This window comes from Lissotriton vulgaris, chromosome 2_1 (genome assembly GCF_964263255.1).
Source record: "Lissotriton vulgaris chromosome 2_1, aLisVul1.2, whole genome shotgun sequence".
NCBI lineage: Eukaryota > Metazoa > Chordata > Amphibia > Caudata > Salamandridae > Lissotriton > Lissotriton vulgaris.
Window position 1 is genome coordinate 60,450,958 of NC_141687.1, and position 16,712 is coordinate 60,467,669.

General features: G+C 42.9%; 1 protein-coding gene across 4 annotated transcripts in view; it reads right to left on the reverse strand.

Moving 5' to 3' along the window:
* Positions 1–16,712, reverse strand: part of VIL1 (villin 1) — a 154,936-nt gene that overhangs the window by 129,361 nt on the left and 8,863 nt on the right. For 2 of the 4 annotated variants that reach the window (XR_015308330.1, XM_086954458.1), the window contains exon 2: positions 8,660–8,762. Coding sequence is in view for 3 of the 4 variants with exons in the window: in XM_086954458.1 (XP_086810584.1) it covers positions 8,660–8,734 (75 nt within the window). In the remaining variant the exon portion in view is untranslated. Of the gene's footprint in view, positions 1–8,659; positions 8,775–16,712 lie in introns of those variants that run through there. The other 2 variants (XM_086954459.1, XM_086954460.1) reach the window with 1 other exon arrangement.

Genomic DNA, 16,712 nt, shown 5'->3' on the forward strand with positions numbered 1-16,712 from the left:
AATGTACCCCAATATCGGCCTGAGTAGTCACCTAACCTTTCACCTACATTTACCCTCCCATTGTACTACATGATGGATTTTGGTGCTGACCTTTTACCTAGTTAGGTGCTGCATAAATGTCGTGTTGTGCATGAGGATTCTCAGAATCACAGCAAGATTACCATCTTCTGCATAATAACGTCATCCTCGGCCGACATGACCCAGCAAGGTACAACCCCTGATAGGGTACCTTTTGGGTATATACGCACCACATCTTTACTGAGCCAGGAAGAGGAGAAAGACTTCCATGCTGACACACTGACGCTGAGGTCCCTGGATGCAGATACTCCAGTATGCCGTAGTCTGACACCCTTCGCGGGGTGTCCAAATCGAGATCAAGACGGGGTCCTTCATTTTCTCCCATATCAGGTAATGGGGTTTGCTCTTTCATAGGGGGATTCTTGGCCATACACCTACATAAATGCTAAGTACACTTAGGTACATCTAGTTAGGGTTAGCATCGTAGAAGTACGCATTATTACTGGCATGTATTTATATACCTGCATATATTCATTGTCTTAGCACTATGGGGGAATTCTACCACCTATTTACTCTGTTAGTGCTTATGACCGTATATAACTGTTTCTGTCTTATGGTTGTTGCACCACATGTATTTTACACTAGAACGACGCTGGTTCAATAAATACTTATTAAAAACTTCCCCATTGTTTATTCTGTGTAACACTCTGAGACAAAGTGAGTACAAATGACTGAGTGAAAAGTACTGTTCTGTTTCCATGATTCCCTGAGAGGGCAGGGTTGTCATGTTCGATAGTTGTCAGAAACCATTCACTCCTTGATAAGAGGGGCATATAGTGGCACTGTGAGCTAGCTGGTCTATAGGAGAACATATCCGGCGGGGGTGTCTGGAATCAGTCTGGACACCAATCCCACAGTTTATGTTGTCTTCTTTGTAATTTGTCCCTATATTGGTAAGCCCTCAAATTGTACTCAAATGAATTTAATCAGATTAATTTTTATTTCTCCAATTTTATGATTATACTGTCTTTTAGCTTATTTTATATGTATTGAAATGAATTTCATGCTTGCTGTTTATATTTGTGTAAAATGCTTTTATGGATGTTTGTTGTAACTCCGAATAAAGCTATATATGACTATGACTACTATCAATACATCACTGGAAGTATAAGCAAGTATTGATCGAGGATTGGTTTTTCATGATATTCGCAGACATGACATGCTTTGTGTTTCTTCACTTTTTTGTACTCGTTTAGCAATGGTTGTGTCTTACTATAGATAACTACAAGTAATCATGGCAACCAGAAGATAGCTGAACTCAACCAACTATGTCTATTACTTCCTCCATGATACCTACGTACTGGTAAAACAGAGCACAGCCCAGCCACAGAAGTAATCTCAAACAATGGATGGAACTTACCTACAGAACCATGCCCAAACATCCCACCAACAATCATTGATTTACAAGAGAACCCAAAGTATGGAAATAATCTAATGATACAAGCCAGTTTCTCACAGCTAAGCAGAGACCAATTACAAGGGAGAATACAACCGATAAACATACAGAACCAGCTCCTGGGGAAGGAAAACAAACAGTGCAATCAAGAAAGAATCCAGCCCAAAGAGAGGCTTCTATGGTGGAGCCAACTCAAAAAATAAAGGCAATGCAACCTACAGGTGAGAATCTTACCAGCAGAGACTTGGCAACCACAAAAGGAATTTCAAAAAGATAGTGGTAGGAAACTCAACTACAAGAGAGTATTAATTGATGCGTAAAACCAAACTACTGAAACAGCATCAAAGATAAGGAAGACGTTCAGCTGCAAGTCAGAACATATTGGAAAAGGAACCCAATTTTAGAGACAAATATAACAGCAAACAAAAAATATTTCCAGAAGAGAATCCAACCAATGGATAGAACTTAACAAGAGAACAGACTCCAAAATAAAGCCCACAAAAGATAAACCCATTGAAAGACAGAACCCAAATTCAGAATCAACTCCTAAAAAATGGGAACTGCAATAAAAAGCCCAACTGATGCAAATATCTAGGAAGAAACTATTTACATGAAAGACTCATATTGATTGCATAGTACAATTACATAATCACTTCCAAAAAGAAAGCAATATGTAACCAATGACTAAACTACGGAATTAAGCCATAGCGAAGTACAACTCACTGGCAGCAGAGAGTACAACCAACTAACGCAATCTACATAAAACATCAAACCCAACAACATGGGAGAGAGACAGCTTGTGGATGAACATAATCCCCCAATAGAAGCAACTCCAACAGCTAGCGAGAAGCTACACAAAGGAAAGATTTAATGTGCGCACAAAATGGCACTACAAGCTAAATTTCAAAAGCAAGGTATAACTGAGTCAGAGCAGCGAACCCAATCAGTTTGAAAAAAACTAAAAAGTCAAATCCATAAGCAAGGCAGAAACAAAATGAACATCAACAGCAATGTGGGTCTCAACTATAGGAGATAACACAACCATAGACCAAACCAATTTACACACCACCAACGGGCATCAGCCTCACGGCAGAGCAGAACACAACCAACAGAAAGAATACAACTTGACGATAAAATGCTACTTGTGGGTGAGTTTCATTTTTTGGAGGAAGCCAATGCAATATCAAGAACGGAAGGAATGAATGGACTCCAAAACCACAGTAGGACCCTGATTCTAAGGAGAACATACAGACGCATACAACTGCAACATGAAATGTACATGGTAGAACCCAACCAGTGTTCAAAACTAAACTCACAATGTAGGAAGATATTCATTCCATAACATAACTATAGAGTAAAGTCCACTAGCAAGAAAAGTCCATCCTAGAGCACATGGGCATAAAGTAACTGTAGAAGCAGTTCTAAATCCCCAACTGTAGGCGGACACCTAACCAATGACACAGTTCAACTACAAAACCTGCAACAAGAAAGGACCCAAATATAATCAACACTAACATAGAGAGGAACCAAACTAGATGAACGATGACAATTAAAGAAGGTAATCAAGCCTAGATCCAACCATAGCACAAATACAGAGAAGAGAAACCAACTTATGGGAAGAACAACACATTTGCAGTTTCAGATCCTTCAAGCAGGCAGGACCCAGCCCGGTTACAGCAGAGAAGCCAAGTGTTGGGTAGAGGTTTGCTCCACATGGACGTTGGAACCATCAACAGCAGGGTGCAAAGGACAGTGGAATCTTATAGTGTATAAACCCCATTGGCAAAGACAAACTCGGCTACAGACAGGATTTCAGCTAATGAGTAGAATGCAACCAGTAAGTTTAATGCAGCTAGTTGTTAGATTTCAACTACGCATTCAGTTCTAATCGGACAGAACCTAGTCACTGAAAAGATTTTTTTTTTCTTTATTGCAATTTTCTTGACATACTTCGCATATGGAAACAGTTATATCGCATGGATCACCCCATCCAACAAGCAATACATTTCCCGGTTTATGAACTAATATGGGTGTCCACTGAGGTGCCTATCAGCAATAGCAGTTACCATTATGAATCACATTATTGATTTCTGTTTATCGCCCCCCACCGGGTTCAACCATCCCAAGGTCCAGTTAACTAACATTCAATTTGGGACTTCCTCCTGTCTCTCCCCTTGCCTAGGGGACTCCGTTCCCTCATGACTATCTCCCGTGACCTAGTCACAGAAAAGATATTGTGGATCTTTATAGGCAAGTGTAGATTTACTCTTCTTAACTCCCACGGAGTGCATGCTTACAGGGAAGTGTAGATTTACTATTCTTAACTCCCACGGAGTGCATGCTTACAGGGAAGTGTAGATTTACTATTCTTAACTCCCACTGAAGTGCATGCTTACAGGGAAGTGTAGATTTACTATTCTTGACTCCCAAAGAAGTGCATGTTTAAAGGGAAGTGTAGACTTACTATTCCTAACTCCCACGGAGTGCATGCTTACAGGGAAGTGTATATTTACTATTCTTAACTCGCACAGAGTGCATGTTTACAGTTAAGTGTAGATTTACTATTCTTAACTCTGATGGAGTGCATGCTTACAGGGAAGTGAGGATTTACTATTCTTAACTCCCACGGAGTGCATGCTTACAGGGAAGTGTAGATGTACCATTCTTAACTCGCACGGAGTGCATGCTTTCAGGGAAGTGTTGATTTACTAATCTTAACTCTCACGGAGTGCATGCTTACAGGGAAGTGTAGATTTACTATTCTTAACTCCCACGGAAGTGCATGCTTACAGGGAAGTGTAGATTTACTATTCTTGACTCCCAAAGAAGTGCATGTTTAAAGGGAAGTGTAGACTTACTATTCTTAACTCCCACAGAGTGCATGCTTACAGGGAAGTGTAGATTTACTATTCTTAACTCCCATGGAGTGCATGCTTACAGGGAAGTGTAGATTTACTATTCTTAACTACAATGGAGTGAATGCTTACAGGGAAGTGTAGATTTACTATTCTTAACTACAATGGAGTGCATGCTTACACTGAAGTATAGGTTTACTATTCTTAACTCCCATGGAGTGCATGCTTTAAGGGAAGTGTAGATTTACTATTCTTAACTACAATGGAGTGAATGCTTACATGGAAGTGTAGGTTTACTATACATAGCTCCCACAGAGTGCATGTTTACAGTAGAGTGTAGATTTACTATTTTTAACTCCCATGGAGTGCATGCTTACAGGGAAGTGTAGATTTACTATTCTTAACTCCCATGGAGTGCATGCTTACAGGGAAGTGTAGATTTACTATTCCTAACTCCCACGGAGTGCATGCTTACAGGGAAGTGTAGATTTACTATTCTTAACTACAATGGAGTGAATGCTTACATGGAAGTGTAGGTTTACTATACTTAGCTCCCCCCAAAGTGCATGCTTACAGGGAAGTGTACTGTTCTTAATTCCCACGGAGTGCAAGCTTATAGGGAAGTGTAGGCTTACTTTTCTTTTTTTAAATCTTTTCATTAAACATTCCTCAGTTGCATAGTATAGTATCACAACAGCAGGTGTTGTAGTACTAAGTACAGTACATTACAATTCAAAGCTTACATTTAACTTGACCAACATCAGACCGAAGGGATATCGTACAAGTTGACAGTAACTTACATAAAATACCATCAGATCACAGGAGAGGGTACTCCTTGCTCCCCCCTTTCCTGGCCCCTAGAATCTTTAAAGTCCTGATACTCAACCCAGCGACCCCCTCCACCTTTGCCCATTTCAGAGGGCATCCTCTACTCTCATAAATCACTCTTTCTGCTGCACAGCACCAGTCCAAGTTGGATTTCCATTGCCTCACCCTTTGAGAGAGGCTCACATCCCAGGCCCTGGCGATATTCCTCTTGGCTATGATAGCCGCCACCATCAGCCACAACCTTTGGTATCTCGGCCATGTCTCCTCACCCGTTATGCATAGTATATGCCACCTAGCCTCAAGTGGTATTGTCTTGCCCATAACTTCAGACATGGTTTTTGTCACCCTCTTTCCTGACAACCCCTGGTGCAGTGGTTTGAAGGACAGCGTTCAGCTTGTGCATGAGTGCTCTGGAGGAGTAGGACCTATGGAGGATACGAAGCTAGATTTACTATTCGTAATTCCCACGGAGTGTAGGGAGTTAAGATTAATCATGCATATATGCACTTACCTTCTTGATATTTTGGCCTTCGATGTTTTGTCCACGATATTTTGATGGCACAATGTTTATGTACTCAACATTTCGACATACAGCACAATCCACCACCACCACAAAATATAAAAAATCAACTTCATGTGCAGAACTCTACAGCTACTCACAATATTGAACTAAATCTGACAACCCTAGTTTAAACCAATGAAAGGGATATTCTGAGAAAAGCTGGCAGTAAATCCTAGTCTCTGTTCTGCAGAACTCGAGATCTTCTGCGGATGATTTCGGGAGCAAGTGCGTCTCATGTCAAGCTTGTGCTATTTAAGTAAATTGGAGCTACTGCAACTTTAAGGACAAGGGCAAACCTTTCTAACCTCTTCCATGCTTGTGACGGAACCGCTCCGTCACAAGCCACGGATGAGCTGTGCTTGTGACGGAACGGTTCCGTCACGGCCCGCTCGCCGCGCCTGACGGCGCTGATTACGCGCCTGCGCTGACGCTTTATTGGGCAGGCGGGTTCGTGACGGAACCGTTCCGTCACAAGCACAGCTCACCCGCGAGCCGTGACGGAGCGGTTCCGTCACTAGTATGGAGCCGCCGCGCGACCGCCCCACCTCCTTAGCGCTGCGGCGGAATAGCCGCCGCAGCGAAGGGGCTAAAAAAGACAGCCAAAAAGTAGGAAATGACTGCCTCTGTGTTAGCGCTCTTTAACCTAAGCGATTAATAATGGTGGACGCTCTTGCTGTACAAAGCCGGACACCTGGGTTGTGGCATTTATCCCAAGTTTAACACAAAGTGACCCAACTTAAAAACTATATTGGCTCAAAGGGAAATCTACTGGTGGAATCCAGGATAGTGGAAACATGGATGCAGGTTCTAGTTCCGGCCACTAGCGGCGCTGCTGAGTGAAAAGGACATTGGGAGGGCTGTAAGACCCACCTTGCGTGGTGCACCTGACACTTGGATGCTACTCCGCTGAACACGGAAAGTATCAAGGCCTAAACTGTGACTTAGATGTATTGTATAAGATAGTCACTTAGGATGGATACTACCCATGTACAACACACTAAGCCACACCGTTTTTAAAAGATAAAATGTGATGTAATGATTGTTTGGTGCCATTTGTACATTCCCCAGCCCTTTCAGAGCTGAGTCTCCTGTCATGGTTCTAGACACAGAGTCACAGTTGTCCGTGGACTCTGGGGCCTATTTACAAGCCCATTGCGCCGCTTTTTTGGACGCACCGGTGGCGCAGTGTGCATGCCCATATTCACAAGGCCAGTAAAGTCACCCTGTGTGACTTTTTATGGCCTGTAAATATGGCCCCCTTTCACGCATTACTCTGTGTGAAAAGGGCGTTCCATGGGTGTTGCTGTGGGTGTTTCCCTGCATTATTCTTGAAACCAGTGCATTTCTAGATTTACAAGGTTTTGTAAACCTGATAATGCATCAGATTCCAATACTCCCCAGGCGTAAGGGAGGCGCAATGAGGAGAAATACCTTTATTTCTCCTAGTTTTTCCCTTTTCTATGTGTTTTGCTTTCTGAAGCACACATAGAAAGAGGAACACACCTCTCATGATTGTTTTTGTGCATGAAGGTGTCCCTTCCTTCACAAAAACAATCATCCCCGCAGCACAGACATCCTTGCATGGCAGTCTATTGTGCGCCAGTACCGGGTAAAAGGATAGGAATGCAGCTTATCTGATAGATTTGGCACATTCCTGCCCTTTTCTTGTGCCACAGGGCAGTGCATCAAGATTCCGTGCAGCGCTGCTCTGTGCCAAAACCTCATAAATGAAGCACACTGAGTTTAATATTGTTCAGTAATTGATTGAATTGATAGCATTGATGAAACTGACTCATCTATTGTTTAGTGATGGTTCATACTGAACAACAACTGGCTGCGTGTGTCACTGACTTGCCTTATTTGCAAGTATGTGTGTGCTGAAGGACTTTGATGTTTGTTTCTTCTGCTGGCTCCTAGGTTCCTACCGGCCACATGCATCAACCTATTTAGGAAGTGCAAACGGTGCAAATCGGTAAATTCGGCCGTTTGCGATTCCTAAATAGGTTTTTGGGATGCATCATACATTTTTGTGAAATTCGCTATTTTTAGCGATTTCCAAAAATGCGATTGCTTTTAAGGAATCGCAAATTTGCGATTCCTTAAAAGCAATGAATGATTGTTTTTCAAATTGTGAATTAGCAATTAGGGGGTGCAAATTACCACGAGGTTGAACCACGTGGTCATTTGCGAAAAGTTATGAAAATGCTCAAAAATGCATTTTTTAAACTTTCATGTTACAGACAGACATGTCCTTAGGACATGTGTGTGTAAAACATGCACTTTAAAATACATTTCAGGGGTGCAGGGGGGGGTCCTTTGGACCCCCTCTGCACCCTTGGAATGCATTAACAAATTGCGAATCGCATTTTCAAATTTGCAATTTGTAAATGCCTTCCCATTGACGCCTTTTGGCCCATAGGAATCAATGGGATTTGCGAAATCGTAATTAGGAATTCGCATAATATATGCGATTTGGTAAAAATTGCGATTTTTACCGAATCGCAAATATTATGCGAATAAAATCATGCATCCCATTTTACGATTCCTTATTTGCGATTCCATAAAAATCGCAAATAAGGAATCGCAAAACCTTACAATGATGCATGTGGCCGATCGGGTTATGAGGTTGATCAGTTAGGAACCATCCTTAGCAGAGTACATAACTGCAGGTTGGGTTGGTACATTTGAGGAGATGTTTCCTGGATGGTTGGGGAGAGGTTATGGATGTTCTGTTGAGCTCAGCCAATGGTTCGTTTGGTGCCGTGATGTCTGCATGATGGTGCCAAGGAGGTGTGTCTGTTGTGTTCTGTTGCTGTAGAGCAAATACTGGGTGTAACAAATGGTCAGCTACATGGCTTTGGTGCCACACTGGTGACCAGGTGGCTGCAAGGATCCGGCCTGCAGGCAGGTCTTGAGTGAAGCAGTGATGCTGTACAGTACCTCTATCCTCCATATCTGGATCCCCGGAGTGGTCCTGTTCAGGGTCTTCGTGACGGCGGCGCTGAGTTCCGTCATGCTGATGGTCAGGGCAGCAGGTGATGGCCTGAATATGGAAAAATCTAGAATAAATTAGACACACTGTACTGCAGACCCAAAAACAAATGTTATTCTGGTAGAGACATCATAATATCACAGACTAGTGTTACAGCAAATGATGCAGCATAGACAGCAAATCAGGGCAAGGCAGAGTGGTCTTTAACAGTGCGATGCACGTGAAGCATCCTGGCTGTATAAATATTAAAATGCCAAAAAGGTGTGATTCTCACTGTGAGAAATTGGGTGGTTGGTTGAGTGTGGTGTTAACCCTGCTCAAGCAACCGTCACAATTCGTGTCATGGTGAGCCACAAAGGCCACTAAATTGACCTGTGCTTAACCCTCTCCTAGTTTGCCACAAAAGCAGCGAGGCCTAACTAATAGGCAATGTGTAAAGTATTTATGTAGTACACAAGCCGTAAGAAAGTGAAAATACAACACGAAAAATCCCACACTATTTTAGAACAAAAGAGTACATTTTTGTAAATTATTTGACAGCAAAATAACAAAAATCCAATCAGTAGAACCAGAGTTATGAAATTTTAAAGTTTTAGGTAAAAACTAGCAGCTAAAAGATCAAAGCCCCAACCACGGAAATCTAGTTGTGCGAGACTGTGTCAAAGTTAAAAAATATGGCTAACCGCATTGAAGAGCGGGTCGTATATAGAATATGGATTGGGTCCAGTCACCTCTTACCTTCAGACTTGGTGTTTTCTTTGAAGGAGAAGTTTCTAGAGAATTCCCTCTGTAGGATTTGGAATTTCCTGCCTCCCCTGCTGTGGCTCTAGCCTGGCTGCCCGAACAATGCAGTGGTGTGAAGCCATTTGTGAGCAGGGATGGCACAGCCTGTGGAATTGCAAGTGGGGCAGTGGCCAGCATTGATCCTCGCATCCCCCAATCTGCCAGTGATGGCCCATCCAAACACACCTAAACACCTTTATAATGTGGCTGTTTGGGAGGAATAATCAAAGCCCAACTGCCAACAACACCTAGTCATGTGACCCAGGAACAGGCTGCAGGCACCAAATAGTTAGGGAGGGAACTGACAACTTTCCAAAAGCTGCATTTTCAAAATTGTGGCTTAAAATCCAACCTGACCATTAAAGAGGATTATAAATTACAATTTCTGAGACACTAACCAATGAAATCCTTACCTGCTCTCAATCAAAATTTAGCACTTATTAAATGTAATAAGGCAACCCAATGTTATCCTATGGAACAGATAGGTCTCTCAGTTGTGAAAAATGCCCTTAAACTGCCTAAGGCCTATCTTAGGGGTGACTTATATGCAATTAAAGAGGGTGGGGTTAAGGCTTTGCCAGGGGTTTACTTTGCCAAGTCAAATTGGCAGTTTAAAACTGCATTCATGCTGCAGTGGCAGGCCAGAGACGTGTTTTAAGGGGCTATTTAAGTGGATGGCACAGTAACTGCTGCAGGCCCACTAGTAGCATTTAATTTACAAGCTCTTTGTATATGGTATACCAATTTAGTGAGACGTATAAGTAAATTAAATATGTCAATCAGGTGTAAGCTAATTTTACCATATTTTAGGGATTGAGTACAATCACTTTAGCACTGGATAGCAGTGGTAAAGTGCCCAGAGTCCTAAGGCCAACTAAACCCAATTTAGCAAAAATAGGAGTGATGAAGGCAAAAGGTTTGGGGTGACCATGCAGAGAAGGCCAAGTACAACCATGTTGTGTAGAATTCCATCTGTATCTGACTAATTGGCATACATTTAGAAAAATATGAGTATAATAATAGGCATCTGTGCAGCTAACACTTGTTTCTTAAACTACTTCTGCTGTATTACTGAACTAAAGTGTACCACCACATCTTTTGTGCAGATTCTTGAGTTTCCTGGATTCTTCAGGAAAGGGTTTGGGGTTGTCAGGCCTGAGTGAAAATGCATATTTTTCCTAGAGTAAAAGGCACAACTCCTGTGAATTTTTTGTGTTGTACACGTAGGAGGAATTCGCATGAAGATGTGGATGTGAGGGGCGCCCTTGTGTCCAAAAGTATTGCTGGACCAGCTTAATGAATTGTCCATGCAGTTTCTACTAGAGTCTAGTGGTAAACGTCGATATCGCAGCACGGGACCATGTATACATCCAGATGCATAGTTCCTACAAGACATTTTATTTTTATTTGTGCTGGAACAAAAGTCTTAAAAGAGCTAAAATTACATGAAAAGCCTGAATGATAAAAAAACAGAAAATGCAAGCTATCTGAGCTGGATTTTTTTCTTGCAGGTTTACGCTAAAGCATATTAAGGACGTACAACACCTAAAAAGATTATGGGGCTTATTTACAAACTCCTTGTGTCACCGGTGCATCACTTTTTGTGACGCACCGGCGGTGCATCTTGCTGCCCCATATTTACCAGGACACGTAAATCCACCCTGTATGGCTTTTGTAAATACGGTCCCTTCACACACAGCACTTTGCGTGAAAGGGGCATGCCATGGGCGTTGCTGTGGGTGTTCCCACGCTACACCCATGGTTACAGCCGCATTTCCAGATTTACGAGAAATTGTAAACCTGGAAATGCACCAGAATGCTACTCCTCCCCAGGTGAGGCTTAGGGGGGTGCAATGAAAATAAATGTTGTAATTTCTTCTATTTGTTTCCTCTTTCTAAGTGTGCTGCATTATGCAGCACAAATAGAAAAAGGAAAACATCTCTTGTGATTGTTTTTGTGCAGGAAGGTTTCCCTTCCTGCACAAAAACAGTCATCCCCGTGACGCAGGCACCCTTGCGCCATGGTGCAAGCAAGCCTGCGTCGGCCCAAGGCAGCCTATTCTGCACCAGTGCAGGGGAAAGCAAAGAGATCCTTCATATTGTTGTAGATATGACACATCCCTTTGCTTCCAAAGTAACGCAACGCAACCAAATGTCTACTGCACCGCGCTGCGTTACTTTGTTGTAGATAAAGCCCTATGAGTCAAAGAAAGTATTTAAACAAATAGAAGGAACAGGAATTGCCCAAAGAGACATACTCTGCAAAGAGGACTTGCCTCGGAATATGTCGAGAAAGTACTGAACAGACAGGCAGAAAATATGATGGATAACAAAGCACAGCACCCAATGTATTGATACAAAGTTTATCAACTGTAAAAGGATGAAGGGCTATGTTGGCTCTTTGGGTTAAAAAAAGAGCAGCAGTGACCAATCAGGAACACAGAAACTAAACCAGTGTGCAGAAACAAACCAAATATCCTAACAAACTCAAAGGGACAAGGCCAAGCAAATGGATGGGAAATATTTGAGCAGAAAACAATAGTTTGCCAATGAAAGAAGACTAGACAACATTAAGGGACCGAATGGAAAGAAAACCAAAGCACAAAACAAAAAAGATATGACCCTCTGTAAACACTGAGAAGGAGGGAGAGAGTAGGTAAAAATACAAAGGAACTTAAGAAATTGGCAGAAGCAGGTAAAAGCACCAGGCCTAACCAAAGACCATTGCGCAACCAGAGGGACATGTCTCAGTACTTCAATAAAAGGCTGAAGTTAGTCAATTATAAATGGCAAAAATTTAAGTAAGAACATAATACAACCCAAAGGATTGAACCCAGTAAGATAAGACCCAGCCTCCGACAAACATTAATAATGGATCATACAAAGGTCGATTCCAAAATACATCAGAACAAAATGAAAAACTCAAATGAAAGCAAATAAACAAAAGGCAGGCACAAAGTTCAGCCAATGATCAGAACTAAACTAAAAAGAGGTGAAAAAACAAATTTACAAATGGCACGAAACCAAAGAAGAAAAAAACTCTAACATACATAAGGATAAACCTAAATTAAACGAGTGATCAAACAGAAATCAAAGTGAAATAACAAAAGAAAACCTAAGAATGGAACCTAACTCGGAATAGATCTTGTTAATTGAATGTGGCTTTGGAAATAGCCAGAAGGTGAAATAAACACCCAAAACATAACCAAAGAAAGGAACACAATTAAAAGACAAAACCACACCAAATACAGGGACATGTTTGAGTGTCTGGTACGAATGACTTCAGGAATTAATTTAGAACACGGTTTCTGGGTGAAACCCACAGAAAATGCATGTGTGTTTTTTTTATGTGATTCTTTTACGACCCCAATAGATTCCTATGAGTGCCTTTCTGGACAACTTGAAAATCTCTGCTGTGGTAGTGACAGTTATTGCCTGTAGAAAGTTGGTACAATTGGCAGTGGGGCATGGTCCTAATCTCTAGTAGATCCCTAGGCAACTTGGCATTTAGACTAATGTCCCATTTGAAATTAGTAAATACATTTAAAGTGATCTACTTTGATATTTTCTGTTTCTTACAGTAAAACCCACCAGGAGAATTTTGCTTGATTTTTCTTTGGTGGCCCATTTATCAGGGTAAAGTCATTGTGTACTCCCAGCCCCATGGCGAAGAAAAAAAATCCAACAAACCTGTTGCATCCAAATGGAAAAGACCACAATAAAAACAAACTTGAAGTAATAGAAACAAACTAAAGCAGAATAGACAAGAAAAAACACAAGTTACAGAGCTGTTACTGATCATTGTACAGAAACCAACCCAAATTCAAATCTAAAGTTTGGAAATGAATCAAAGGAAAGAGTCAACACATGTCCAGGAAATACTAGACCAAGAAAGAAACCAAAGGCCTGAACTCAACAGGAGACTAGAACTAAACCAAAGACCAAACCCTCCTGAAGGACAGGACCAGACATATACTTACCTCTACCTGAGAGAACTACTTAAAACGCAGGTTGTATTACCTGACTGCAAGTAACATGGACATGTTAATATGAAAAGTGTTATGTGTCAATCACATCACCCCATAGCTTCCCTCCTTGAGGAGAAGCAAGATCACACTGTTGGGATGCTGGCGGGAGAGCAGCAATAATTTTGCCTGACCTCTCGGTGGCGTTCAACACGGTCCCGCAATCACTTCTGCTAGCGTGACAGGGCGGGATTGGTGTGTCAGGTGCTGTTTGGGGCTGGCTCAGGTCCTTCTTGGAGGGGCGGGGCAAGCAGACTTGGCTTCCACCGTCCTCTTTCCCTCAGTCAGTGACAACTGGAGTCCCCAGAGATCTTCTCTGAGCCCCCTTCTCTTCAATGTTTATGTCACTCCTCTGATACACCTGGCAGAGGGGTTGGGGGCCAAGGTGATGGCCTATGCTGATGACACCCAGCTGCTTTTTACCTGGGATAAAAATGCGGACTCTTTTCTATCAGTCCAACATTGTCTATCTTCTATTTTTAAATGGTTGGCGGGTGCACGGCTCAAGTGCATTGAAGAGGAGTCTGAGATTCTTCTATTTGCCCAATTTCCTTCTAACTACCGAGAGCAGCTCTGGGCTCCTGAGTTCCCCTTGCCCAACTCCAAAGGGAAGCCTGTTAAAAATCTAGAGGTATGGTTTGATGAGAGTCTCTCCTTTTCGACACACATTAAGAAGTTGGCTGGTTGCTGTTTCGGCCTTCTCTTAGAAATGTTTTTCCTATCCCACCTCAGGCAGCGAGGGAAACGGTTACTTGTGCACTGACTTTGTTGTGGCTGGACAATGCCAATGTCCTCTATGTTGGTACTTTGGGCTACCTGTTGAAGAAGCTCCAGGTGCTTCAAAATACGGCAGCCAGACTTTTATTGGGCATTTCAGCTAGCAACAGTGTTCACCATGAGATGCGATCACTTCATTGGCTCCTTGTGATGGATTGAGTTAAATTTGAATCTTTGGTTCTGGCCCATTGTGCTCTTCATGGTGCGGTCCTCTTTATTTGCAGAAACGTTTCTCCTTTTGCGTTCCTTCGTGACCCCTGGGGTCCATGTCCCTACACTCTGCTCTGCTTTAAGTATCAGGGGTTAGGAGGCGGCTCCTTTGTTGTGAAGGCCGCTGTTGCTTGGAATGCCCTTCCTCTTGCCCTGCGTAATATTCAGGATCCAGTGGCTTTCAAGAGGAAACTGAAAACATATTTTTTTGCTTAAAGTTCATTTTCCATCCTCTGCTGGGCATCGCGCTGGGACACTCATGGGAATATGTGCGCATTTCAAATTCATGTAGCATAACATAACTGTTTGTCGTTCCGTTTGATTCATGGGCTGTGATCTCTAGCATGGGTTCGAGGAGAGGGTTCCTCAGTTTTATCGACAGAACAACCCTCCATCTCTCCCTGTCAATCTAGAGACCCCAATCCTTTCCTAAAGCTGATTAAAATGCAAGAGTGTAGAGGGGGGGAGAAGAGATGAGGGATGAAGGGGCTTAAAATGATACGAAGCACACACACCACTAAAAGGGTAAAACACCACTAAGTGAATGAAAACAAACAAACACAGAACGCAACCAAACTGTAGGCGAATTATTTTTAAGACAAAGAAGGAGCGCATAATAAGTGCACAAAGGACCCACATCAAGGCTCGAGGCAATCTAGCTATGATATACACTAGACCAGGAGAACACGAGCATCGCAAGAGGTGATATTAGGGCCAGAATACATGCATGTGGCGTAAAGCCATTTCAAGGCTGAGCAGATGTTACACCTAATGTAGACCAATGCATGTGTACGCACAGCCAGGTTCAAGCGCACAGCTCTAGGCGTGGTAGTCAGTCAGATATGTGTGCTGACACTGGAGTCCGGCTGCCTGAAGCAGCTGACATTCCATGAGTCCAAAGGCATGGAAACCAAAGACAGACTGTGTGTTGACAGAGTGGAGTCAGGCTGCCTGAAGCAGCTGATATTCCATGAGTCCTAAGGCATGGAAATCAAAGACAGACTGTGTGTTGACAGAGTGGAGTCAGGCTGCCTGAAGCAGCTGATATTCCATGAGTCCTAAGGCATGGAAACTAAAGACAGGCTGTGTGCTGACACTGGAGTCAGGCTGCCTTAAGCAGCTGATATTCCATGAGTCCTAAGGCATGGAAACCAAAGACAGACTGTGTGTTGACACAGTGGAGTCAGGCTGCCTGAAGCAGCTGATATTTCACCCACGAGTCCTAAGGCATGGAAACCAAAGACAGACTTTGTGTTGACAGACAAAGTGGGGTTAGTCTGCCTGCAGCAGCTGATATTCCATGAGTCCCAAGGCATGGAAACCAAAGACAGACTGTGTGCTGACAGACAGAGTGGAGTAAGACTGCCTGCAGCAGCTGAAATGTAATGAGTCCTAAGGCATAGACACCAAATACAGATTGTGGGATGGCAAACAGAGTAAAGTCAGGCTGCCTGCAGCAGCTGATATTCCATGAGTCCAGAGGCATGGAAACCAAAGACTGACTGTGTGCTGACACTGGAGTCGGACTGCCTGAAGCAGCTGATATTCCATAAGTCCTAAGGCATGGAAACCAAATAGAGACTGTGGGGCTTATTTGCAAGCCCCTTGCGCCGCTGGTACGTCACTGTTTTCCATATTAAAAGTGACGCACCAACAGCGCAACGGGCTTGTAAATAAGCCCCTGTGTGCTGATAGAGTGGAGTCTGGCTGCCTGCAACAGCTGATATTCCATGAGTACTAATGCATAGAAACCAAAGACAGACTGTGTGCTGACAAACTGAGCGGAACCAGGCTGCCTGCAGCATCTTATATTCATTGAGTCCTAAGGCATGGAAAAAAATACAGACTGTGTGCTGACAGAGTGGAGTCAGGCTGCCTGAAGCAGCTGATATTCCATGAGTCCTAAGGCATGGAAACCAAAGACAGACTGTGTACTGACAGACAGAATGCAGTCAGGCTGCCTGCAGCAACTTACAGTCCATGAGTCCGAAGGAACGGAAGTCAAAGACAGGCTGTGTGATGACAGACAGAGTGGAGTTAGGCTGCCTGCAGCAGCTGATATTCCATGGATCCTAACACATGGAAACCATGGACTCTCAAACATATGTTAAACTCAAACTGAACATTTGTAGTGCACTATGGAGTTCAAGAAATACAGAATATTTTCTTCTGGAGCTGCCCACCTTCTCTCAGGCTACCTTCAAAA